This window comes from Rhinatrema bivittatum, chromosome 10, assembly GCF_901001135.1.
Source record: "Rhinatrema bivittatum chromosome 10, aRhiBiv1.1, whole genome shotgun sequence".
Taxonomy (NCBI): Eukaryota; Metazoa; Chordata; class Amphibia; order Gymnophiona; family Rhinatrematidae; genus Rhinatrema; species Rhinatrema bivittatum.
Genome location: NC_042624.1, coordinates 19,847,648 through 19,875,394, shown reverse-complemented (window position 1 = coordinate 19,875,394; position 27,747 = coordinate 19,847,648). Strand labels below are relative to the sequence as shown.

General features: G+C 50.0%; 1 protein-coding gene across 2 annotated transcripts in view; it reads right to left on the bottom strand.

Annotated features, from left to right (window-relative positions):
- Window positions 1-27,747, bottom strand: part of DDR2 (discoidin domain receptor tyrosine kinase 2) — a 662,671-nt gene that overhangs the window by 378,240 nt on the left and 256,684 nt on the right. For both annotated transcript variants that reach the window (XM_029618162.1, XM_029618161.1), the window contains exon 8: window positions 9,151-9,394. In XM_029618162.1, coding sequence (XP_029474022.1) covers window positions 9,151-9,394 — 244 coding nt within the window. The remainder of the gene's footprint in view (window positions 1-9,150; window positions 9,395-27,747) is intronic.

Here is a 27,747-nt window from a genome sequence, read left to right as displayed (position 1 = left end):
CTCTCCTCGGTGGCATGGACGCCGCCATTTCCTGCTCCGACGCTGGGCCTTCCTAGGTGCACATGCACGTCATGTATGCTTTTGAAGTCTCTTCGGCGGGAAACTCGGGGGCGTCCCGCTGTGATGACGTCATTAGCCTCTCAATCATAAGCTTCACCATCACCCCCAGGAAACCAACTTGTCAGTCGCAGATGGCTACAACCGTGAGTGCTCACCTCCTGCACTGCTCTCCTGTCCTCCCCGGGACTGCTCGCTGCAAGGGCTTGTTTGCATCGCCACATTCTGCGGGATTCTCCTCGGCGGCATGGACGCCGCCATTTCCTGCTCTGACGCTGGGCCTTCCTAGGTGTGCATGCACGTCATACACGCTTTTGAAGCCTCTTCAGCGGGAACCTCGAGGGCGTCCCACTGTGATGACGTCAATAGCCTTTCATTCATAAGCTCCACCATCACCCCCAGCAAACCAACTTGGCAACAAGTTCCATCCTGCACTGTGCTCCTGTGGATCCCTGAGACGTCGCCTGCTGCTATTCCTTGGACCCTGTCTGGCACTTGCTCCTCAGGGGTCAGTGTGTGCTTCATTGGGGACTTGCTCCCCTGGCCTACCCCGCTCCTTGCGCTGGCTCTGCGCCTCTTGGGTCCAATGCTGCCTTGGCCCCAGCTACTTGAGTCTCTTCTGGATCATCGCAGTATCAGTGAGTTCTTCGTCTGGCCTCCTCACTCTTCAGGGCTGGACCCGTATCCTTGTCTAAAGACTGACAGCGCTTGCTCACTCTTCAGGTTGCACCTTCACTCCAGAGATCTACCTAGTCCTGCTCCGCTCCTCGGGGCTAGATCCCAGTTTGTCCTTGTCTGGCTATTGTCCCATTCCTCGGGTCAGCTACTGCTTCATCTCTGGCATCACCTCCACTCTCCAGGTTCCTATCTACACCAGCAGCTGAGGCTGAGACTGGACTCACCACCTGTGGGTGGTCTATGTTCCCTCCTACGTCCATCACGTTGCAGCTGCGCCCCCTTGGGGTTGACCTCCCGGAGAACCTCCTTCAGTCTACCATCCCGCGGGGGTTAGCTCCATTGTGAGCCTAAACGTGACTTTAGGCTCACAATGGAGCTCACAACCCGCCGCCTGTGCCGATAACCCGCCTCCTGATGGCGCGGACCTGTGGGGCTCCTCCCCACAGGCTGTAACGCCTCGCGCCTCGGGTTCACTAACCCACAAACCATAACACCACTACAGAATCTAAGTAAGTTCTTTTTCACAAATACTCGATTTAGTTTAAAAAAAATGATAGAAGCAAATGTATTTAGCAGCTGTTAACTTTTATGTGATACAAACGTGACTGTGCCCAGTTTAAAACAAATGCCATGCTGACAGCAATGTAGAACTGTAAACAGAGCAGCAAGTATTTAAAATTTAGAAAAGGCTGCATTTTTTAAGACACAATGGTGCACTTCTTTCCTCTTTTATATTTTCTTTATATTTTTATAGTAAGAGAACATACAGGGGTAGATTTTAAAAGAAGCGCGATCAGCCTACTTTTGCTTGCGCATCAGACTCAAGCAAAAGTACGCTGGATTTTAGTAGATACGCGCGGAGCTGCGCGTATCCACTAAAATCCTGGATCGGCGCGCGCAAGGCTATCGATTTTGTATAGCCTGTGCGCGCCGAGCCGCGCTGCCTCCCCCCGTTCCCTCCAAGGCCGCTCCGAAATCGGAGCGGCCTCGGAGGGAACTTTCCTTTGCCCTCCCCTCACCTTACCCTCCCTTCCCCTACCTAACCCACCCACCCGGCCCTGTCTACACCCCCCCCTTACCTTTGTCGGGGGATTTACGCCTCCCGGAGGGAGACGTAAATCCCCGCGCGCCAGCGGGCCTGCTGCGCGCCGGGCCGCGACCTGGGGGCGGGTACGGAGGGCGCGGCCACGCCCCCGGACCGCCCCGGGCCGTAGCCACGCCCCCGTACCCGCCCCCAAAACGCTGCCGACACGCCCCCGAAACGCCGCGACGACCGGGCCCGCCCCCCGACACGCCCCCCTCCGAAAACCCCGGGACGTACGCGAGTCCCGGGGTCTGCGCGCGCCGGTAGGCCTATGTAAAATAGGCTTACCGGCGCGCAGGGCCCTGCTCGCGTAAATCCGGGCGGATTTACGCGAGCAGGGCTCTTAAAATCCGCCCCACAATGTATTAATTAAGCACAACAGTTTTAATTGGTGCCGGTGCTAACAGTAATATAGGACTATACACGGAGCAGTAAGCATTTACATCCAGAAAAGACTACGGTTTTTAAAGACAGTATGGTGCACTATTAACTTTTATGTGATGCAAGTGCGACAGTGCCCAGTTTAAAACCAATGCCATGCTGACAGAGATATAGAACTATAAACGGAGCGGCAAGCATTTTAAATTTAGAAAATGCTGCATTTTTTAAGACACAGTAGTGCACTTTTTTTCCCCGTTTTTAAAATATTTTCTTTATATTTCTGTTATGGTTATTGGTGTTTAGGTGGACCCTTGGACACTGTGGCAGCTGACCACGCCCACAGGGGGCAGTCCTGTGAGGGACCACGGTGTCAGGCTAGACTCTGGACACAGAAACACATGTTGAATCTTTATTTAAACAGTTTTGGAAACCACCGAAGGTGGCAGTAGTGAGCAGTAGATGTTGAGCCCGGCTGGGCGAGTATCCCACAGGACGCTGGAGAACAGTTGGCTGTGCTGTAGTGGAAAGAAGTAGTGGAAAGAAGCTGAGAGTTATGAGTACACAGTGAGAAACATACAGAGTCCCAGATAGAATAGGAAAAGCTCTGAGACAGGGAGAGCAGGCCTTCGAGGAGCAAGTACCTGATCCCTTAGAGCAGGGAGACTCAGTGGTATAGTACTCACACAGCGGTTCGACTAGATGAGAGGTCTGGCACTGGAACAGAGGGCAGGCCCTCGAGGAGCGAGCACCTGGTTCCAAGAAAGTAGTACTGTGGAATAGATGGTAGTTGTACTCACAGATGGATACTGTTAGTAAAGTCTTCCAAGTAGAAAGGATTGTAGATGCAGGCAGCTCTCAGAGAACATGGGCCCTCGAGGAGCAAGTACCGGTTTACTGATAGCACCTGAAAGAAGCAGAAGAGGCCCAGAGGAGAGGGTACCCCATTAGCGGTAAGAGTTCCAGATATCGCTGGAGTGGCAGAGTAGCTTCAGTACGGAGAGCGAATCCCATCCGTAGAATCCGAGTAGATGCTAACTCAATTAGCTAGCAAAAGAGGTAAGCTTAAATATCCGGGCAGTGTGACATCATCTCAGGGGGACGCCCCTGAGGTTCGCGCCAATGAGGAAATAAAGATGAGGGCGGCGCGCGCGCGCGCTCTATGGTACTTTGGAGGAGCATGGCAGAAAGCAGCACCAAAGCCGGTCCGGGGACCCCGGAGAGGTCGGCAGACAGAAGCCGCGGCAGCCAGTAATCTGAGGTGAGCAGGAGGAGCCACAAGAAGAGTGAGGTAGGCGGGGCGAAGCCGTCGTAGACCAACAGTCGCAAAAGTACCCCCTTCAAAGGGTGGACTCCAACTCTTATACCAGGTCTTGGTTTCTGAGGATGCATCTGGTGAAACTAATGAAGCATCACTTTATCAAGGATATTAGCCATCGGCTCCCAAGAATTTTCTTCGGGGCCATAACCTTCCCAACACAGAAGGTATTCCCAAGTTTTGTCATGTCTTCTTACATCTAGAATGGCATTGACCTTGTATTCTAGGGCTTCTTTTGCATTGATAGAAGATGGTTCAGGAGACTTGGATGAGAACTCACTGAGAATGAGTGGTTTCAGAAGTGAAACGTGGAATGTGTTGTGGATTTTCAATCCAGGCGGTAGCTTCAGACTGTATGTAATGTTGCCAAGATGTCGGAGAATTGGAAATGGTCCAATGTAGCGAGGAGCAAATCGAGTGGAGGGTAACTTTAGTCTCAGATGCTTAGTTGATAGCCAGACTTTGTCACCAGGTTGAAACACAGGCACTTTAGAATGGTGAGCACCGTAGGACTTCTTAGCTCGATCATCCGCTTTAATTAGCATTTCTTTAGTCTGTCCATAGTTGATGGATATCGTCAGCAGTGGATTGAGCTGCTGGGGATGACACTGAGAGCTTCAGTGAAAGTGGTGGTGAAGGTAAACATCCATATACCACTTCAAAAGGTGTTGATCCAGTGGATGATGCTGGATGTGAATTAATGGCGAATTCAGCACATGGTAACAGTTATTCTGATGGCAACTCACATAGGCCTGAATGAACTGTTTCAGGGTCCTATTCATCCTTTCAGTTTGGCCATTTGATTGTGGATGATAGGCAGATGTATAATCCAGAGAGATGTCAAATAGCTTGCACAAAGCCTTCCAGAATTTTGCCGTGAATTGAGATCCTCTATCTGAGACTATGTGCTTCAGTAGGCCATGAAGGTGAAAGATGTGTGTGATGAAGAGCTTCACAAGTTCCAAGGCTGAGGGTAAGCCAGGCAGCGCCACGAAATGAGCCATCTTGCTGAAATGGTCAACTGTGACCCAGATGGTATTCATTCCTCCAGAAAGAGGTAGATCAACTACAAAGTCAGTAGCGATGTGAGTCCATGGCTGTTCTGGAGCTGGCAGTGGTTGTAGCAATCCCCATGGCTGACCAGAAGCAGGCTTATGTTTGGCACAGTTGGAGCATGATGCTACATAGGAGTATGTGTCTTCCTTGTTTGTAGGCCACCAATAGTGCTTCTGTAATTTCAGCAGGGTACAGCATTGACCAGGATGGCCAGCCAGCTTGGAATCATGAGCCCAGTATAGAAGTTTCTTTCTGAGGTGTTTTGGCACAATAGTTTTACCGGCAGGCACAGAATGGGTAGCCGCCAAGATGACTTTCTTCGGGTCGATGATGTGCTGAGGTTCTTCAGGAACATCCTCAGAGAGGAAAGAGCGTGACAGGGCATCAGCTCTGGTATTCTTGTCTCCAGGGTGATATTTGAGCACGAAGTCAAAGCGATTAAAAAACAAGGACCATCTGGTTTGTCTGTGGTTAAGACGTTGCGCATGACGGAGATACTCTAGATTCTTGTGGTCCGTGAATACGGTAATTTAATGTTGGGCGCCTTCGAGCCAAGGCTGCCATTCCTTGAATGCCAGTTTAATAGCCAGGAGCTCTTTATCTCTGATCCCATAGTTCTTCTCTGCAGGAGAAAAGTGTCGCAAGAAGAAAGAGCAGGGATGTAAGGCCTTAGAATCTCCGGTTTGGCTTAACACGGCCCCTACTCCAACATCTGAAGCGTCAACCTCCACGATGAAGGGTCTATTGGGGTCCAGGTGATATAGACATGGCTCAGTGGAAAAGGCAGTCTTTAAATCCTTGAATGCGGAAATGGCCTCTGCAGACCCTTTAGAAGCGTTGGCCCCTTTCCGTGTCATTGCAGTTAAGGGCACAGTTAAAGAAGAGTAGTTCTTTATAAAGCGTCTATAGTAATTTGTGAACCCCAAAAATCATCTCAGGGCCTTCAGACTGGTAGGTTGAGACCAATTCTTGATACTCTCTAATTTTTGGGGATCCATCCAGAAGCCTTGTTTTGATATGATATAGCCAAGGTAAGGCAAGGAATCTTTATGAAATTCGCACTTTGACAGCTTGGCGTAAAGGCGGTGGTCTAGAAGTCTCAGTAATACTTGCTTGACATCTGCTAGATGAGTTGGCATATCCTGTGAGAATATCAGGATATCATCTAGGTAAACGACGACACTTTTATACAACAGGTCCCACAGAATGTCATTCATCATGTTCTGAAACACAGCAGGAGCGTTGCACAGGCCGAAGGGCATCACCAAATATTCAAAATGGCCACCTCAAGTGTTGAAGGCTGTTTTCCACTCGTCGCCGTCGTGGATGCAAACCAAGTTATAGGCTCCCTTTAGGTCAAGTTTCGAGAATATCTTGGCTCCTTGAAGTCAAACAGCTCTGAGATCAGAAGTAAGGGGTATCGGTCTTTAATCGTGATCTTGTTCAGACCTCGATAGTCGATACAAGGACGCAGAGTACTGTCCTTCTTCCCCATGAAGAAGAAGCCTGCGCCCGCAGGAGACTTAGATGGTCTAATGAAACCTTTTTGCAAGTTTTCCTCGATGTACTCGGACATGGCCTTATTCGCTACCGCTGACAGTGGGTAGACACGTCCCTTATGAGGTTAAGCATTAGGTTTCAGTCTTATGGCACAGTCATAAGATCTATGTGGCAGAAGGATGTCAGCAGCTTCTTTGGAGAAAACATCATGGAATGATGCATACTGAAGTGGCAGCCCTGGCATCACTGGAGTTGTAGGCATGCAGAGAATAGGAGAGACATCCTTTAGGCATTTGCCATGACATTCTGGGCCCCAACGGGAGAGCTCCAATGTAGCCCAGTTGAATTGTGGCATGTGCAGCTGCAACCAGGGTAACCCCAGAACGATAGGGTGCATGGCCTTCTCTAACACATAGAAGGAAATTGACTCAGTATGGAGGGCTCCGGTGCAGAGGAGTACCGGTTAGGTACAACTGGTAACATCGCTAGGTAATGGCTCTCCGTGAATAGACGATAGAAGTAGTGGAATCCTCAAAGTGGTGAGGGAAATCCTCAAATGTTCCACAAGTCGTCATAGAATAAAATTACCTCCTGCCCCTACGTCCACCAGGGCAAGGGTTTGGAATTTCAATGGTCCGCAGATCAGAGAGACAGGGAGAGAGAGCAGAGGAGAGGGCGTAGTAAGGCCTAAGAAAAGTCCTCTTGCAGACTTAGGCCAGTCTGCTTCCCGAACAGATGGGGCATGTTTGGACTGCATGACCAACTTGTCCACAATACATGCACAAACCATTCATCTTCCGAAGTCTTCTCTCTTTAGATGTCAGAATACTGCGACAAAGTTGCATCGGTTCTTCACCATTGGCAACAGGCATTACAGGGACCATCCTGAGTGCAGGCTTAGCACGAACCTCTTTCTGAACAGGTCCTTTACCAGGCTTGAGTTCTTGCACCTTATCACGAAGCCAGTGATCAATTCTAGTAGCTAAGGCCACTAGCTCATCCAGCGAGTCAGGTGTCTCACGAGCGGCCAGCTCGTCCTTCAAGCGGGAATCCAAACCTCTGAAGAAGAGGGTTTTCAGGCATCTAGGGTCCCAAAATAATTTGGTAGCAAGAGTCTTGGACTCTATAGCAAAATCAGCCAGAGGTTGGTTGCCTTGCTTCAGGTCCACCAAAGCAGAATTAGCAACACTGTGTCGGGCAGGATCATAAAAAACGGACTTGAACGAATCCATAAATCCGTCAATATCCTGGAGTATAGGATCTTTGCGTTCCCTCAGCACAGAGACCCAAGACAAGGCCCTTCCATCAAGATAAGATAGAATGTAAGTAGTCTTGGCATAGGCTGTAGGGAAGTGAGAGGGCTGTAATGCAAAATGCATGCAGCACTGGTTTAAGAAGCCTCTAGTTCTTTGAATCTCTCCAGAGAAACAAACTGGAGCAGCAAGAGGCACAGTACTCTTTACAGTTACTTCAGGTAACTGACCTTCATTACTGGAAGTAGAGCCTTGATTCTTCTGTGCGTGCAGCTGATGAAACGCAGTAGTGAGTTTCTCCAATGCGTCTTGTTGTTCAGCAATGCACAGGGCCAGGCCTGGGATGGCCTGCAAGGCATTGAGCTGAGCAAAATCCATGGAGTTAGCAATCTGTTATGGTTATTGGTGTTTGGGTGGATCCTTAGACACTGAGGCAGCTGACCATGCCGACGGGGGGCAGTCCCATGAGGGACCACGGTGTCAGGCTAGACTCTGGACACACAAACACAGACTGAATATTTAAACAGTTTTGGAAACCACCAGAGGTGGCAGTAGTGAGTAGTAGATGTTGAGACCAGCTTGGCGAGTATCCCACAGGACGCTGGAATAGCAGATCCTCTGCTTGGCTGTGCTGTAGTGGAAAGAGACAGAGTTATGAATACACAGTGAGAAACATACAGAGTCCCAGATAGAATAGGAAAAGCTCTGAGACAGGGAGAGCAGGCCCTCAAGGAGCGAGTACCTGATCCCTTAGAGCAGGGAGAGTCAGTGGTATAGTACTCACACAGCGGTTCGACTAGATGAGAGGTCTGGCCCTGGAACAGAGGGCAGGCCCTCGAGGAGCGAGTACCTGGTTCCAGGAAAGCAGAACTGTGGAATAGAAGGTAGTTGTACTCACAGATGGATACTGTTAATGAAGTCTTCCAAGTAGAAAGGATTGTAGATGCAGACAGCATCTCAGGGAGCATGGGCCCTCGAGGAGCGAGTACCGGTTTCCTGATAGCACCTGAAAGAAGCAGAAGAGGTCCCTGAGGAGCGGGTACCCCGTTAGCGGTAAGAGTTCCAGATATTGCTGGAGTGGCAGAGTAGCTTCGGTACAGAGAGCGAATCCCATCCATAGAATCCGAGTAGATGCTAACTCGATTAGCTATCAAAAGAGGTAGGCTTAAATATCCGGCAGCATGAAGTCATCTCAGGGGGACGCCCCTGAGATTTGCGCCAATGAGGAAATAAAGATGAGGGCAGCGCGCACGCGCGCCCTATGGTATGGAGGAGCATGGCGGGAAGCAGCACCAAAGCTGGTCCGGGGACGCCGGAGAGGTCAGCAGATATTCGCCGCAGCAGCCAGTAGTCCAAGGTGAGTGGGAGGAGCCGCAAGGGTAGGCGGGGTGAAGCCGTCGTAGACCGACGGTCGCAACAATTTCTGCAGTAAGAGTGAAACTGCCTATGTTGATGGGCGAAACTCAGCCCGAGTTAGCACCGTTTTTAATTATTAATAAATACTTTGTTCACCCCGACACCGATTCTTTGCACATTAAAAAAAAAAAAAAAAGACCTCTGCCTCCAATTGCTGGTTGAGGGGACTAAACCCACAGGTTCTTGACTGGTGGAGCAGAAGGACAAGGAATATGTTCTAATAGCATAAGAAAATGATGCTTCATGTCCTACTTATGTGTTACCCTCTTCACCTTTCTTTCCCAAGTGCATTTTGAATTGCATGGGTCCCACATCAAATTTTTCAGCTATGCATTATGGTTTGGAAGTAATAGTTGTTTTTGGTGAGTCTAAGGAAAGAGAAACTCTTTCTTGGCTGCTAGTTCTCATACCTGACTGGAAGGTGATCTCACTGAACATCATCCAGGTATCTGAGAAGTAGTACTGGCACTTGATGGTGCTGGCGCTGCGGTGATGAAGCAGTACTGTGACAAATCGAGCACTGGGGTTGGTGTCATCCAGGACCAGCACAGATGAGATAGAGCTCTGCTCCCACTCACTGGTTTCAGAACGGAAGTAGCAATGGACCTCCCGGAAAATCTTCACTCCTTTGGTGAACATGTTATTGCAATGTACCTGCAGCAAGAATTGAGGAGGGGTAAGGGAGAGGAGACAGGAACCCCCACAACTCTCATCCCATACATCTACAACAGTTAGGAATTTCAGATTTCTGACTAGCAAATCTGGGTCATTTTGTCTCACTGGTATCAGTAGTGACCAAGGAGCAGTTTATTACAGACGCATCTAGGGGAGTCTCCACAGGGAAAAAGTGTAGCCGTTTTAATTTCAGAACATGCAGTTTCCTGGTAGGACCCAATCATAAACAGTAAGCATATTTAAATCCTGGGAAAAAACTGAATCAACCAAATTTTGCATTTGCAGTTGTGTAAATTCTCTCTCTGCATGCCATGATTCTTTGCACAAGGTCCCATGAGATTTTTTTTTGTTATTATTATTAGTTCAGAAATATTCTTCATCATCCAATACAACAGTTTTCAACCTTTGGAAAACCTATTTTCTGCTGCTGATTCCCTTTCCTTTCTACTCTCTTTGTTCTACTTCTCTCTCTGCGTTTTGTACTCTTCAGTATCTCTAACATCCTTTCTTTTATTTCCTGTTCTTCCTTCAGCACTATTCCATTCATTTCTTAGTGTCCAAACAGATGAATTCAGAACCACGAGTTATGCACCTCTACCAGCAGATGGAGATGGAACAAAGCTGACATCACAGTATATATATACTCCTGCAGTGACATCAGCCGGACAGTATTCTCCATCTCCAGCAGATGGTGGACGTGCATCTCCCTTCTGGAGATTGCTTTAAGTTTTAGAAGGAGAAAAAGAATGACATTTAATTTACCCTGCTCTCCTGCGGTGATACAATTGGTCCCTTCCCCAGTTGAGAATTCCTGAGGTGGTTTCTGCAGTCTCTCAGATGAGTGCCATCGGCCAGTAACTGGTTTTTCAGCTGGCACAGACTTAGCTTTTCAAACAGCTGAAAGGCAGCGAGTGCAGGAAGCCGAGTGTGACGGAGACAGTATATGTCTTCTCTCCCTGCAGCCGGAGACTGACTCTGTACTCAGCCAGGACAGTCTGAGCTCAGGTAAAGCTTAAAAACAAACAAATAAATAAATAAAAATAAAACTGAGAAGGAGGGTTTTGGATAGGACATCGTTTCTGCCCCTGAGGGAGTTTAAGGGATATGGGCAGCCTGGCGGATTAAGCAGTCCTTTTGGGCTAAGCCCCACTGAGGCTTTTCTCTGTGTACAGTGTGGAAAGCTGTGATGGCTGTTTGTGCTTTTTGTCCTATCGGTTCGGGCTTCGGATTCAGCCCGCTGCGGGAAATTTTGTTTTCCCGTGGTTCGGGCTTTTTATTTTTCGGGGAACCCGAAATTTGGGGTTAGTGCGCACTAATGTTTAAATGTTAGTGCGCACTAACGGGGAGTTAGTGCGCGCTAACCCAAGAAATTAATGTTTCCAAAAATTTGGAAAAATTCCGTTTGTTTTTCGGGTTTCCCGAAACAGGACGAATTAAGCAATTTCAATGAAATTGCCTAATTCATCCAAAATGAACACACATCCCTAGTGTTCAGTTTTTGGTTTTTGTTTTTTATTTATGAATTTTCACAAATACAATTTCAAGAATACACTTGAAAGGCAATGCATGGCGTGCATGTGCAAAATGTGTGTGTGCACAAAAAAGGCACATTCATGTGCACTCAAATAGGCACCCTGGTAGGCAATCCTATGCACCTAACTAGGCACCCAACTAGGCGTTCAACCAAATGCACAACAGGCCACATAGTCGGGCACACTAGAACGATCCGAGGAAACTGAAGAGGGCAATCTGTGATGCACAAAAATCATGCAAAAACGCCACTGCGGTCTACCACGCAGAAATCTGGAAGAGCCTTGGAGCTGGGCCTAGCCACAAGGTCTGTTCAAACCCTCCTGGTTGCCCCATCCCCAGAACTCCACCGGAGGCGGGAACGACCGTCTGATCGCATGCCGAGCACGGAGACCGGGGGGGGGGGGGGGGGGGGGGAGGAGGAATACCTACTCAATTCCCCTTCTTTTCATCCTTTTTTTTTTTTTTAACAATACCCTTTACCTGAGCCCAGCCCATCCTGGCTGAATACAAGGTCGGTCTCCAGCTATGGGGGGTGGAGGGGAGAGGGAATAGACCTTCACCGGCTCTCTAGGCTTCTTGCACCCACTTGCCTTACAGCTGTTTTTTACAGCTAAGATCATGCCAGTTGAAAAACAAGCTACCAGACCAAAGCACTTGTTGGGGGAACACGGGTAGCGGACCCACATCATCTCTGGTGATTTTGTGTACCCTTGGACCACGACACAGCCGCAGAGGAGCTCTGGCAAGCGCTGAGGCAGGTGAAGAGTGTGCAAGTATAAGCTGGTATTGCTGGAACCTTGGCCACAGCCAAATCTGTATGCAGTAGAGACACTCAACGCAATGTTGGTCTCGAGAGTGGTCCTTCGACTACTCGATAGTCCTTTCGGAGCCGCCACATGGAAGCAGCGACTGCAACTGGACGGACAGTGGTTGAAGGATGAAGACATCAATGAAGTCGAAGACTTGAAGTGAGACAAGACTCTGGATACATGGAGTGGAATGACACTCTGGAAACATGGAGTGAGATGAGACTCTGAACACATAGAAAGAAAAGAGATTCTGGATACGTGGAGTGAAGTGAGACTCTGGTCACAGAGGAAGAAACTCAGGAGGGCCATGAGTTGCTTGAAGAGTACTGAGTCGGTACTGCACATCACGCGCCCTACACAACCTAGCCAGACTGGTCCCGGACCATGCAGGCAGAGCGCACTACACAGCTGGGTAGGCCAGTCAGGGACCACGCTAGTGGTTCCCTACTCGAGTTGCTTGCAGAATGCTGAGTCGGTACTACACATTACGCGCCCTACTCAGCCAATGAAGACAGGTCACGGACCACGTGGTGGTTCCTCACATAGGAAGAAGAGAAGATGAAGTGAAGACTCCGACAAAGCCTGTACCGAAGTGTGCCATACACAGCCAATCAAGGCCAAGCACGGACCACACCAAGACGGAACAGGAAAAAGAGTTCATTCATGGAGTGGAGGCAAGTAGAAGAATCAGAGGATCCAGACAGGGTTGAAGATTCGAGGGAATGCCTCAGTGATGAAGACAAGATAAGGAAAATAAAAGCTGGAACCTCTTGGAGACTTGCGTTGCCATGAAGAAGGAAGGTCATCCGGAAAAAGGAGACATCTAGACGTGAAGACATCTGACTGACAAACATCAGGAACATCTGGAACACAGAAGCTGTGTTCCAGATGAGATGAGACGAGAGACCAGGAGAAGACAAAGACATGGGATCCCACATAGAACAAAGTGCCTTGAGAAGCTGGATTGCAGAGAAGTCCTAAGGAGGACTGGCTCTTTGTGAAGGCAAGGTTGAAGTGACGATGAGCCCCTTTTATAGGGCTGAAGAGGTGACTCCCACGATGATGTCAGAAGTGCACCACTCCCTGGCTGTACCTTTAAGAGAGGAGAGGAGGTGCGGATTCGCACCTTAAGAGAAGGGGCAGGACCTTGGATAGCGGCTCTGCTGCAATGAAGACACCGAGGCATGCAGGAGCAGGAACTAGGTCGCAGGACAGGCCCCGAGGTGAGTGGCAGCATCCAGGTTGCTGAAGATGGACCAAGGATGGCTTCGGGCATCAGGCAAGGCCGGGGATGAGGGGCCCTACCCACGGATTGCTGAAGGTAAGTTGGTGGCCTCCGGGCCACATGAGAATGATGTTGGCGGCCTGCAGGCCACAGAAAATGCTGTGGCGTGGCTCCAGCTGCATGTAGGGAGCTTCAGCAGCCTCCAGGCCACTTAAGATGCAGTAGCGCAGCTGCAGCCGCATGATGGAAGTGCCAGCGGCCTTCGGGCCGCTCAGGCAGAAGTAGCGCAGCTTCAGCCATGTGTGAAATGCGTCGGCAGCCTCCTGGCTGGCCCGCCGTGCAGCAGCTGAGCAGAGATGGCCCCAGAGCGCTGAAACTGCAGAAGTGTGGCTCCAGCCACATGGGACAGGCATCGGTAGCCTCCGGGCTGCATAAGAAGCAGAAAAGGAGGTGGAGAGGCGGCTTGTGGCTCCTGCCACAGGCCGGATTGTAACAGAACTCATCTGAAGGACCATGTAAATTACCTCAGGAATTCTCAACTGAGGGAGGGACCTTATGGTATCAGTACAGGAGATAAGGGCGAATTAAATTTCCTCTTCTTTTCTCGTTCAAAACTTTAAAGCAATCGCCTGTAGGGAGATGCACATCCACCATCTGCTGGAGATGGAGATTACTAGGGATGTGAATAGTTTTTTGACGATTTAAAAAAATCATCCGATATTTTTTAAATCGTCAAAAATCGGTACAGTGCGCCAATCATAAAGATGGCGCCGATGGCCCTTTGCCCTTACCATGTGACAGGGTATCTGTGCCATTGGCCAGCCCCTGTCACATGGTAAGGAGCACTGGCTGGCCGGCGCCATCTTTATGATTGGCAGCCGACGGTAATTTAAAAATGTTTTGGGGGATCGGGAGGGTGGGAGAAGCTAAGGGGTCATCTTTAAAGGGCCGGGTGGGGGGTTTTTTAATCGGGCCATCGGCGCCATTTTTGAGTGGCAGCCAAAATGGGGCCGATGGCCCGAGAGTGGGAGATCGGTCTCCGCGCCCCCACTGGACCACCAGGTACTCGTAAAAAGTTTTGGGGGGGTTCGGGGGGGTGGGGGAAGGTAAAACGTTTTTGGGGGGTTCGGGGGGTGGGGGAAGGTAAGGGGTCAATTTTAAATGGTCGGGCCTCACTAAAAAAAAATTAACGATTTTCACATCACATCTCCAGCGATCAGATTTTTTTCTCCCTCCAGCCGAACCCGATCGTTAAGACGATCGGGCACACGATTCACATCTCTAGAGATTACTGGAGGGCTGATGTCACTGCAGGGGTATATATGCTGTGATGTCAGTTTTGCACTGTCTCCATCTGCTGGTAGAAGTGCATAATCCACTAATTTTGTATTCACCTGTCTCTACACTAAAAAATGTGGTCTTTATCTTCCATCATTTACTATGTACTATGTTAGATGCTCAATCCCTCAGCCTATCACAGTCCTCCTGGGATTCCTCACAATCAGCTCATTATCTAACAGCCTTGAAAGATTTTATGTTATCTATGAATTTGATCACCTCATTCATTGCTCCCTTTTCCAGATTATTTATAAGTATATTACAAAGCATCAGTTCCAATACAGATCCCTGGGACACTCCACTATTTACATTCCTCCATTGAGAAAACTGACCATTCGGTTATACTCTGTTTAATATTTTTTAACCATTTCAGAATCCACATTGCCTCCTATCACATAGATCTTCAATTTCTTGAGTAGTCTCTCATCAGGGAGTTAAACACCTTCTGAAAATTCAGATACAGTATAAAAATGATTCTCCCTTGTCCACATGGAAAACTTTTAGTATGGGCTTCCAGAATGGTGTTTTTAAATAGTATCATGCCATATGCATACCTTTAACCTTTGCAATCACTTCTTTTAGATTTTTTCTAATTTTCTCATTGTCTTCCTTTTAAAAGTTAAATGCTACTATAGTACTTTTCCTTAATGTCCTCCCTTCAGTGATTGTTAAATTTTATTACAATATAATCACTAATGATAATCAATCCCACCACCATTTCCTCTGTCACCAGATCCTGCATCACAGTGTGCATTAGATCTAGAGTATTGTTCCTGTTTCATCACTTTCAGAACCATGCACTCCATTAAGCAGTCATTTAAACATTTATAAACTTTACTTCTCTAGCATGTTCTGATGAGATATGAACCCAATGAATATTGGGGTAACTTAAATCTCTCATTATTATTGTGTTGCCCTTAATGTGTTAGCCTCTCAGTCTTCTCATCCTAGCCAGGCAGACAATAATATATCCCTACCGTTATATTCTTCCCCATCACACATGGAATTTCTACTTATAGAGATTCCACAGTTTTGTGTTCCGCGGCCGTGGCAGACCACGACCGCAGCCCCCTACCTTACCCGCAGCGTTCCTCCGCCATGGGAGCCCCGGGGGAGGGCTCTGACTCAGGCCGCTGCTCCTGCGCGGCCCTCGGTGCTGCTCACTGCAGGGGGAGCTGTCCTGCTCCCCCCTCGCGGCGTACAGCAGCGTCTCTCCTCCGCGGGGGAAATCAAAGATGGCCACCGCCATCCTTAGGCGCGAGGCTGCGCCTCCTTTACAGATTTAAAGGGACCTGATCCCTTTAATCAGCTTCACCTGTTCTTGATCAGCCTGAGCAGGTGAAGTATAAAGGGAAGCTTCCTCTTCCTATTCAGTGACTTGGCAACGTCCTCCAGCGCTGTCTACTCTGCTTGCTTCAGTGAGTTCCTTGAGCTTTGGATCCTGTTCCTGTTTCGTCTTGGTGTTCCTGGTTCCTGACTTCGGATTGGCTTACGGTGATTCTCTGGTGTGTGACTTCGGATTGGCAAGTTGTGATTCTCTGGTGTGTGACTTCAGACTGGCAAGTGGTAATCCCTCGGTGTGTGATCTCGGACTGGTGAGCGACGACCCTCTGGCACTTGACCTAGGACTCCTTCTAGACTACCATCTCCAAGGGCCTGACTAAGTCCCAGAAGTCCGGGTCCCTACGGGCTCCTCCCGGGGGGACCGCAGGCTTCCAGGGTGAAGCTCTAGTCAGCCCATGCACCGATACCTTGACCTCTCAAAGGTCCGCCTAAGTCCCAGCGGTCTGGGTCCCTACGGGCTCCTCCTGGGCAGATCACAGACTTCCAGTGGTGAAGACAAAGCTCCTCTTCTCATCTCTTCATCTGCCTCTGCAATCAACTCAGTCTCCAGTGCCGAGGGTCAGCTGGTCCCATCTTCTGTTCTGCCTCGCCACCCGACGAGAGAACCTACGGATCTTCCGAAAGGTATTCCATCCTCCCGTCGGCCAAGAGTTCACAAGCCTGAGCATAACAGATTACCAAGTCTATGGACACGGCAGAGGCATCCGCCCGCCAGGCAATTCCAGGAATGGTCCAGCGCCTGGTGGACCAGCAAAAAACCCTGGATGCCCTGGTTTCCTCAGTGCAGAGCTTGAATCAGCATTTCGATGCGTTGGGTCCCATGAATCCTACACTGCCCTCTCTGCCTATGGTTTCTGGGGATTGGCCGGTAATCCGCCTGCCCACACCTCCACAGTTCTCCGGGGAACCTCGGGCCTGCAGGGGTTTCATGAACCAGTGCAACATGCACTTCCGCCTGCAGGCCACCCTCTTTCCAGATGACGCCACCAAGACGACCTTTATCCTGGCTCTTCTTGAAGGGAAGGCCCTAGAGTGGGCTTCCCCTCTGTGGGAACGGGATGATCCAGTCCTAAGGAACCTCAAGGAGTTTTGGGAGTTGTTCCGGATAAACTTCGGGGATCCGACTCAAGAAGTTTCTGCAGGCCCGAAGCTTCTGCAGTTACATCAAGGCTCGAGACATTGGTGGAATACGCCATAGACTTTCGGGCCCTCTCTTCGGAGCTCAGCTGGGGCTCTGAATGTCTCCACACCATCTTCTATCAGGGGCTGAGTCCCCGAATTAAAGACGAGCTCGCGGGATGAGAGATACCGAGGTCCTTGAACACCTTGATCGATTTGGCAGGACGCATAGATCGGCGCCATCAGGAGCACCGCCAAGAGACCCAGATGACATCTAAAGCCGTAATCCCGACCAGACGCCCTCGGCATTCGCCCTCGCCCAAGGGTAGGTTGGGAACCCCCCGATCTCTACCCGACGAACACATGGAAGTGGGACTTGGGAAATTGTCCTCCCATGAACACCATCAGCGAATAAAGAAGGACCTCTGTTTTTATTGCGGCACAGCGGGCCACCGGATAGCCGTATGCCCTGCGCGATCGGAAAACTCCCGTGCCTAGGACCTGGGGGAGGTCTCTTCCTAGGCTCGACTTCATCAGCACCTCCACTAACATTACCAGTGGCGCTAACGTCACCAGCGGGTGAGTTTCATACGTTAGCCCTGGTCAACTCAGGCACCGGCGGCAACTTCATAATGCAGAAATTGGTGGACCACCTGGAAATTCCATTGGCCCGTATCCCAGCTCCTCTGGTCATCTCTTCTATTCAAGGGAGACCCCTCCCGGGTCATGTGACCCACATCACAGAATCCACCCCATTAAGGGTTGGACTCCTTCATCGCGAAGAGATGACATTCCACGTCCTGGAGCATTCGATACATCCGGTAGTTTTGGGCTTTCCGTGGCACCAGGAACACGGGCCCCAGTTTGACTGGAAAACTTTACAGCTGACCCGTTGTGGTCCGAGCTGTCACGGTAAATGCCTTCAATCAGTAATCCCAGTCTCCTGCTCTGTGGCCTCCACCAGTCTTCCAGGCCTGCCGGCCCCCTAAGCCTCATATGAGGATGTGTTCTCGAAGCAAAAGGCCAAGATTCTTCCGCCTCATCGATCCTTCGATTGCGCTATCAACCTCCTCCCTGGCACCGAGCCTCCTCGAGGTCGCACCTACGCCCTCTCGCCTGCAGAGACGCAGGTCATGAATGAGTATATCAGAGAAAACCTGGAGAGGGGCTTCATTCGGAAGTCAAAGTCCAGCAGGGGCTGGATTCTTCTTCGTCGGGAAGAAGGACGGGACGCTCCACCCCTGCTTTGACTTCCGGGGCTTGAATGCTTTAACGGTCAAGGACCGTTATCCCTTGCCTCTCATCTCTGAGCTCTTTGACTGGCTACAAGGTGCGAGGATCTTTTCCAAGTTGGACCTCCGAGAGGCTTACAAGCTCATTTGAATTAAGGAGGGTGATGAAAGGAAGACGGCCTTCAATACTCGAGATGGCCACTATGAGTAATTGGAGATGCCGTTCGGGCTCTGTAATGCCCCCGCAGTATTCCAGAATACCATGAATGAGATATTCCGCGACCTCTTGTACCAGTGTGTGGTTGTATATTTAGACGACATCTTGATTTTCTCCAACACTCTGGCCGCCCACCGCCAGCATGTCGTCCAAGTTTTTCAATGCCTCAGGGAACATAAGTTGTATGCAAAGCACGAAAAGTGCCTGTTTGAGCAGGAGTCTCTTCCCTTCCTGGGTTATATAGTCTCCAGTCAGGGATTCTGCATGGATCCGCAAAATCTAAGAGCCATTCGGGAATGGCCACAGCCGTCTGGGCTCAAAGCACTCCAAAGATTTCTGGGCTTCGCAAACTATTACCGGTCTTTTATCCCTCACTATGCGTCCATTGTTGCCCCGATGACAGCCCTGACCTGGAAAGGCACAGATCCCCAAACGTGGCCTCCGGGAGCAGAGGCCGCCTTTTGTCGTCTCAAGGAGGCATTCATGCAACAACCATGCCTTCAGCATCCGGATCCGCAGCGGCCATTTTTTATCGAGGTGGACGCATCTTCGGAGGGAGTAGGGGCCGTCCTGAGCCAGGCCTCCGAGGGCCATAAGCTACGTCTGTGTGCCTTCCTCTCCTGCCAGTTCTCGCCTGCAGAGCAGAACTATGCCATTGGTGACAAGGAGCTCTTGGCCATCAAGGTGGCCTTAGAAGAGTGGTGCCCATGGCTGGAGAGGGCACAACACCAGTTTACGGTCTTCACAGACCATAAGAATTTAGAATACCTGCACCGGGCACAACTACTCAACCCACGACAAGCCCAGTGGGCCCTGTTCTTCACCCGTTTCAATTTTATCCTCCGATACAGACCATCAGGGAAGAATGTTAAGGCTGACGCCCTATCACGGGTATTTGATTCAACGGAAGGTTCTGAGGAACCACAGTACATCATTGAGCCATCCCGTATCCTCCTCTCTGCTACCATGACCATCCCACCCGGGAAAACTCGCCACGCTTGCAGAAACAAGTGCTGGCATGGGCTCACGATTCCCACTGTTCCGGCCACCCAGGGCAATCCCGCACATTGCAGACCCTGCGCTGGTACTACTGGTGGCCAAAGGTAAATAAGGATGTCCGGGCATATGTGGAGTCCTGCCAGACCTGTGCTCGCCACAAGAGGATCTCCAGTTCGACCCCAGGCTTACTTCATCCATTACCCACGCCTTCTGAACCATGGACCCACGTGGCAACTGACTTTGTAGTGGACCTGCCACTATCCAGTGGCAACACGGTAATATGGGTGGTCGTTGAACACTTTAGCAAGATGGCGCACTTCGTGCCTTTGCCAGGGTTGCCATCCGCACCACAGCTGGCACAGCTGTTCGTCCAGCACATCTTCAGGCTTCATGGCCTACCTAAAAGCATCCTATCAGATCGATGGCCTCAATTTACCGCCAAGTTCTGGAGGGCTCTCTGCCAGAAGTTCGACGTCACCCTAGATTACACGTCTGCTTACCATCCACAGACCAATGGTCTCACAGAGAGAACAAACCAGACTTTAAAACAATTCCTTCGTATGTATGTCAATGAGAAACAAGATGACTGGGCTAGCCTGCTACCCTGGGCTGAATTTGCGCTAAATTCTCATATATCCGCGGCTACGGGATCCTCCCCCGTTTCAGATAATGTATGGGAAACAGCTACGTCCGCCACTGCCCGTTCCCATCACAGTTGCGTCTCCGATAGCTCAACTCTCCGCTGATGAGTTGCACCACCTGTGGATATCCACGCAACGTGCCCTGATCAAGGCCGGCCAGGCAGCTAAAAGATATGCTGACCAGCGCAGAAGACCGTGCCCGCCTCTCAGGCCTGGCCAAAAGGTTTGGTTGAGCATGCAGTACATCTGCTTGAAGCTGGCCCTGCGATTCATCGGGCCGTTTCCCATCATCCGGAAGGTGGGTGATGTCTCGTATCAACTTCGTCTTCCCCCGTCTCTCAAGATTCACAACACATTCCACGCCTCCCTCCTGAAGCCTCTGGTATTGTCATGGCCTTCCAGCATGCCTCCGACCCCGCAACCTGTTGCCTCCGAAGATGACCCCACCTATCAGGTCCGAGAGGGTCTTAGATGTGAGGAAACACAGGAAGAAGTGGGAGTACCTGATAGTGTGGGAGGGTTTCGGCCCCAAGGAAAACTCCTGGGAGCCATTGGCTAACATCCTGGACTGGAATTTGTTGGAGAAATTCCACAAAGATTACCCGGCTTAACCCAGGCCTCTGGGGAGGCGCCCTAAAGAGGGGGTACTGTTGTGGCCGTGGCAGACCATGACCGCGGTCCCGGGGGAGGGCTCTGACTCAGGCCGCCGCTCCTGTGCGGCCCTCGGTGCTGCTCGCTGCAGGGGGAGCCGTCCTTCTCCCCCCTCGTGGCATCCAACAGCGTCTCTCCTCCGCGGGGGAAATCAAAGATGGCCACCACCATCCTTAGGCGCGAGGCCATGCCTCCTTTACAGATTTAAAGGGACCTGATCCCTTTAACCAGCTTCACCTGTTCTTGATCAGCCTGAGCAGGAGGACTTGGCAATGTCCTCTAGCGCTGTCTAGTCTGCTTGCTTCGGTGAGTTCCTTGAGCTTTGGATCCTGTTCCTGTTTCGTCTTGGTGTTCCTGGTTCCTGACTTCGGATTGGCTTACGGTGATTCTCTGGTGTGTGACTTTGGATTGGCAAGCGGTGATTCTCTGGTGTGTGACTTCGGACTGGCAAGTGGTAATCCCTCGGTGTGTGACCTCGGACTGGTGAGCGACGACCCTCTGGTACTTGACCTAGGACTCCTTCTAGACTACCGTCTCCAAGGGCCCGCGCCTAAGTCCCAGCGGTCCGGTTCCCTATGGGCTCCTCCCGGGGGGACCGCGGGCTTCCAGAGCGAAGCTCTAGTCAGCCCTTGCACCAATACCTTGACCTCTCAAAGGTCCGCCTAAGTCCCAGCGGTCTGGGTCCCTACGGGCTCCTCCTGGGGGGATCGTAGACTTCCAGTGGTGAAGACACAGCTCCTCTTCTCATCTCTTCATCCGCCTCTGCAGTCGCCTCAGTCTCCAGTGCTGAGGGTCAGCTGGTCCCATCTTCTGTTCTGCCTTGCCACCCGACGAGAGAACCTCCGGATCTTCCAAAAGGTATTCCATCCTCCCGTCGGCCAAGGGTTCACAAGCCTGAGCATAACACACAGTGCATTTTGTCTCCCATATGACTTTTATCCCTTGTACTCATTATCATGTACCACCACTCAGCCACCAATTTGATCTGGCCTATCATTTCAATATAATTTGTACCCTGATATCAGCTTTCCATTGGTTATTCTTGTTCCACTAGATTTCACATACTTATTATGTCTATATCCTCATTCAGTGCCATACATTCCAGCTCTCCAATCTTAATTTTTAGATTTCTGGCATTTGCAAAGTATGTATTAAATTGTATTTACAACCTGTGCAACAGTTGAAATGGGTAGTTTGGGCTCATTTATCTCTATATGATCTTTATTTAAATGTACTGGAGCTATTTCTGCATCTGTCACCACCTCTGTATTGTGAAATTCGGACTTCTCTGTTACATCAGGATCCTTTAAAGATATCTCACCCCAAATCACGTGCTCCTAAGTGACTGTTGGCTTCCCCCATGATCTAATGTAAAAGCTGTTCTCTTTCTTTTTTAAATGCTATTGACAGCATCCATGTTCCATTCTAGTTAAGATGAAACCCACCTTTTCAGAAAAGGCTTCCCCTTCCCGAAATGTTGCCCAGTTCCTAACAAATTTAAGAACATAAGTGTAATGAAACCGCTATCTGATGGGAGGAGCAATCAGATAGGAGTTAGCAATCTGTTCAGTTCGGAGTTAACAGTCTGCTTGGGAGTAGTAATATGTAGTATTTAGGAGAGTTGTGGGTGGTTCCTTGGACCAGTGGCAGATGACCAAGCCTCCGGGGAAGACCCCGAGAGAGACCTCCAGTCAGGCTCAGTGTATGGAGACAGACACACACTAGTTCTTTTATTAGACAGTATACTGAACCACCAGAGGTGGCAGTAGTGAGCTGGAATGCCCGGCTGGGCTGTAGTCCCTCAGAAGCTGGAACAGCGATCCCTGGAGGCTGAGCTGTAGAGAAACTGAAATATAGTGAGTAGGCAGGGTAAGCAGAGTTCATGTACCAAACCTGATGATAAGACTCACACAATGTCTCATAGAAGCCCAGGAGCTGTATAGGCCCTCGAGGAGTGAGTCCGTTGTCATTCCTTGCTAACTCAATGTGTTAGCAAATTCTAAGACCTTAAAATATCCGTCGCGGGTGACGTCATCTTCGGGGGATGCCCCCGAGGTTCGCGCCTCCACCGGAATTTCAGTCGGGGCCGCGCCACGCGCGCACCCCTAGACCTCCAGGAAACATGGCGGTTAGTGGCGTGGAGCCAGTCCAGGGATGCCGGAGGACCACGGCAGGAAGACGCCGCAGCAGCAAATCTTCCCGCGGCCGAAGAAGGAGGTGCCAAAGAGGTGAGGAGGACAGAGAGAGGGCATCGGGAACCAACGGACACAACAGTACCCCCCTTCAAAGGGCGAATTCCTTTTTGGGTAACAGGTTTAGGTTTTGAAGGATGCGCGAGGTGGAACTGACAAAGCATCTCGTTGTCCAGGATTTTGGTCTGAGGCTCCCAAGCGATCACTTCGGGGCCGAAACTTTCCCACTTTAGAAGGTACTCAAAAGTCTTTCCTCTTTTATGAACATCCAGAATCTCTTTGATTTTGAGTTCTATTTCATCTTCTGCACTGAAGATCAGCGAGTCTTGAGAAATAGAAGATAGTTCATTAGGAGTTGTATCATCTTCGTCCTGATATATTGAAGAACATTCACTGATTAGTGTATAGTCTTCATCTCAAGGTATTGCAGAACCTTCACTGGTTAGTACATTGTCTTCATCTCGAGATATTGAAGAACATTTGCTGGTTAGTGCAATGTCTACGTCTCAAGGTATTGAAGAACATTCACTGGTTATTGCATTGTCTTCTTTTTCCCAAAGGCAAATGTCCACACCAGCTGGCGACTCTGATAGTTGAGTAAAGCCCTTCTGGAGATTTTCTTCCATATTTCCTGACATTGCCTTATTCTCAAAAGCTGTAAGAATGTTCACCTGTCTTTTCAGAGGCTTAGCTTTAGACTTCTGTTGTATAGCACAGTCATAGGACTCCAGTGGAGGAAGAATATCAACTACTTCTTTGGAGAAGATATCCCCGAAGGGGGTGTACTGGAGCGGCAATTCTGGTACTGCTGGAGTCGCAGGTCTGGCAATAATAGGTGATATCTCCTTAAGGCATTTCCCATGACATCCTGGGCCCCAGTGGGAGAGATCCAGAGATGCCCAGTCGAATTGGTTGGTGTACTTGCAACCAGGGTAACCCCAGAATGATGGGGTGCACGGCCTTTTCCAGTACGAAGAAGAAGAGTGATTCCGTATGAAAAGCTCCAGTGCAGAGAGTAACTGATTCCGTTAGGCAAGTAACATCTTCCGGTAAGGGCTCTCCATGAATGGAGGATAATCATAGTGGGTTTTTCAACTTGATGAAGGAATCCTCAAATATTCCACTAGACTTCTGAGAATGAAGTTGCCTCCTGCCCCTGAGTCCACCAGCGAAGGAGTCTGAACCGTGACTGGTCCATAGGTCAAGGAGACTGGGAGATAGAGTGAAGGAGAGGGTGCAGTAAGGCCTAAGAATAGTCCTCCTGTAGGACTCTGGCCCATTCGTGCCTTCAGACAAATAGAGCATGTAGAGACATTGTGGTCGGGCTGACAACAGTACATGCAAAGGCCGTTCTTCTTCCGAAATCTTCTCTCTTTGGGAGTCAAGTGACCACGACCAAGTTGCATAGGTTCATCTATATCAGCAGCAGGGACTACTGGAACCATCCGAGGTGTAGAGACAACACTGGCCTGATTCAACCCGGGTAACACCCTAGGCTGGAGTTCCTTCACCTTGTCCCGGAGTCGTTGATCAATCCGAGTGGCCAAGGCTATTAATTCATCCAGCGAGTCAGGTGTCTGGCGAGCGGCCAGCTTGTCCTTTAAACAGTTATCCAGGCCTCTGCAAAAGAGAGTCTTGAGACATCTGGGGTCCCAGCGGAGTTCTGCCGCAAGAGTTTTGAACTCTATGGCAAATTCAGTCAAAGGTCTGCTGCCTTGCTTCAAATCCACTAAAGCAGAACCGGCAAAAGAAGTTTGAGCAGGGTCATCAAAAACGGATTTAAACAAGTCCATAAATCCTTCTATGTCCTGCAAAATAACGTCCTTGCGTTCCCACAAGGTGGATGCCCAAGACAGAGCCCTACCATCCAGGTATGAAAGGAAGTAGGTAGTCTTGGAGAGATCTGTAGGAAATAGAGACGGCTGTAAGGCAAAGTGCATACAGCACTGGTTCAAAAAGCCCTGGGTCTTCTGGATTTCTCCGGAAAAGCAGATAGGAGCCACCAGTGGTACAGCAGTCTTCAAAGTTACCTCCGGTGACTGACCTTCTTGGTTGGAGGCTACGCCTTGAGCCTTCTGTGTGTGTAGCTGATGAAATGCTGCAGCAAGTTTCTCCAAGGTGTCTTGCTGCTCCACATTGCACTGGGCCAGGCCCGGTATGGCCTGCATAGCACTCAGTTGTGCCGGATCCATGGAGTTAGCAATCTGTAATGAAACCACTATCTGATGGGAGTAGCAATCTGTAGTATTTAGGAGAGTTGTGGATGGATCCTTGGACCAGTGGCAGATGACCAAGCCTCCGGGGAAGACCCCGAGAGAGACCTCCAGTCAGGCTCAGTGTATGGAGACAGACACACACCAGTTCTTTTATTAAACAGAATACTGAACCACCAGAGGTGGCAGTAGTGAGCTGGAATGCCCGGCTGGGCTGTAGTCCCTCAGAAGCTGGAACAGCGATCCCTGGAGGCTGAGTTGTAGAGAAACTGAAATATAGTGAGTAGGCAGGGTAAGCAGAGTTCATGTACTGAACCTGATGGTAAGACTCACACAATGTTTCATAGAAGCCCAGGAGCTGGAATGTATAGGCCCTCGAGGAGTGAGTACCTGGTTTCAGGGAAAGCTCTGAGAGAGTGATGGTAACTCACAGATGTAGTAGGCAGTGCTGACTTAAAGGCAGAAGTGAATTTGAAGAAGTCTGGGAACAAAGGCCCTCGAGGAGCAAATACCGGTTCCAGACTGCAGTCTACAAAGTAAGAAAGAGAGCAAGGCCCCCTAGGAGCGTGTACCCCTGGTTAGTCCGAGGAGGCAGAGGAGCTTGGAAAGTCGAAGCGAGTCCGTTGTCATTCCTTGCTAACTCGATGTGTTAGCAAATTCTAAAACCTTAAATATCCGTCCCGGGTGACGTCATCTTCGGGGCACGCCCCCGAGGTTCGCGCTATCGCCAGTACTTCAGTCGGGGCAACACCGCGCGTGCGCCCCTAGGCCTCCAGGAAACATGGCGGTTAGCCGCATAGAGCTGGTCCGGGGACGCCAGAGGACCACGGCAGGAAGACACCGCAGCAGCCAATCTTCCCGCGGCCGAAGAGGGAGGCGCCAAAGAGGTGAGGAGGGCGGAGAGAGGGCATCAGGAACCGACGGACACAACAATAAGAACATGCCATACTGGGTCAGACCAAAGGTCCATCAAGCCCAGTCCTGTTTCCAAGAGTGGCCAATCCAGGCTATAAGTACCTGGCAAGTATCCAAAAACCAAGTCTATCTCATGCTACTGATGCTAGTAATAGCAGTGGCTATTTTCTAAGTCAGCTTTATTAACAGCAGTTAATCGACTTCTCCTCCAAGAACTTATCCAAACCTTTTTTAAACACAGCTACACTAACTGCACTAACCACAACCCCTGGCAACAAATTCCAGAGTTTAATTGTACATTGAATGAAAAAGAATTTTCTCTGATTAGTTTTAAATGTGCTCCATGTTAACTTCATGGAATGCCCCCTAGTCTTTTTATGATCCAAAAGAGTAAATAACCGATTCACATTTACCCATTCTAGATCTCTCATGATTTTAAAGAACTCTATCATATCCCCCCTCAGCCAACTCTTCTCCAAGCTGAACAGTCCTAACCTCTTTAGTCTTTCCTCACAGGGGAGCAGTTCCATCCCCTTTATCATTTTGGTCACCCTTCTCTGTACCTTCTCCATTGTAACTATATCTTTCTTGAGATGCGGTGACAAGAATTGTACACAGTATTCAAGTTGCGGTCTCACCATGGAGTGATACAGAGGCATTATAACATCCTCTGTTTTATTCACCATTCCCTTCCTAATAGTTCCTAACATTCTGTTTGCTTTTTTGACTGCCACAGCACACTGAGCTGGCAATTTCAAAGTATTATCCACTATGACGCCTAGATCTCTTTCCTAGGCTGTGCTCCTAATATGGAACCTAACATTGTATAACTAATACAAGGGTTATTTTTCCCTATGTGCATCACCTTTTACTTATCCACATTAAATTTCATCTGTCATTTGGATGCCTGATTTTCCAGTCTGACAAGGTCCTCCTGCAATTTATCACAATCCGCTTGTGGTTTAACTAGTCTGAATAGTTTTGCATCATCTGCAAATTTGATTACCTCACTCATCATATTCCGTTCCAGATCATTTATAAATATATTGAAAAGCATAGGTCCTTATACATATGCTTGAGGCACTCCACTTTATACCCTTTCCCACTGAGAAAATTGTCCATTTAATCCTTCAAAAAAGTGAAGCAGATTTGTGAGGCAAAACTTGCCTTGGGTAAAGTCATGTTGACTTTGTTCCATTAAGAACATAAGAACATAAGAAAATGCCATACTGGGTCAGACCAAGGGTCCATCAGGCCCAGCATCCTGTTTCCAACAGTGGCCAATCCAGGCCATAAGAATCTGGCAAGTACCCAAAAACTAAGTCTATTCCATGTTACCATTGCTAATGGCAGTGGCTATTCTCTAACGGGTAGATTTTCAAAGGGGTACGCGCGTAGGATATGCGCGTACCCCCCGAAAACCTACCCCAAACACCCCCTGCACATGCCGAGCCTATTTTGCATAGGCTCAGTGGCGCGCGCAAGCCCCGGGAAGCGCGTAAGTCCCGGGGCTTGCATGGAGAGGCGTGGCGGGGGCGTGGTGGGGGCGTGGCGGTCGCGACGCGGCGTTTCGGAGGCATGGCGCGGGTGATGCAACGTTTCTGGGGCGGCACCGCGGGCGTGGTTTTGGCCCGGGGGCGTGGCCGCGCCCTCCGGAACAGCCCCCGGGTCGGGTGATGGCACGCAAGCAGCCCACTGGCGTGCACAGATTTACGTCTGCCTCTGGCAGGCGTCAATCCGGCGATAAAGGTAGGGGGGGGTTTAGATAGGGCCGGGGGGGTGGGTTAGGTAGGGGAAGGGAGGGGAAGGTGAGTGGAGGGTGAAAGAAAGTTCCCTCCGAGGCCGCTCCGATTTCGGAGCGGCCTCGGAGGGAACTGAGGCAGGCTGCGCGGCTCGGCGCGCGC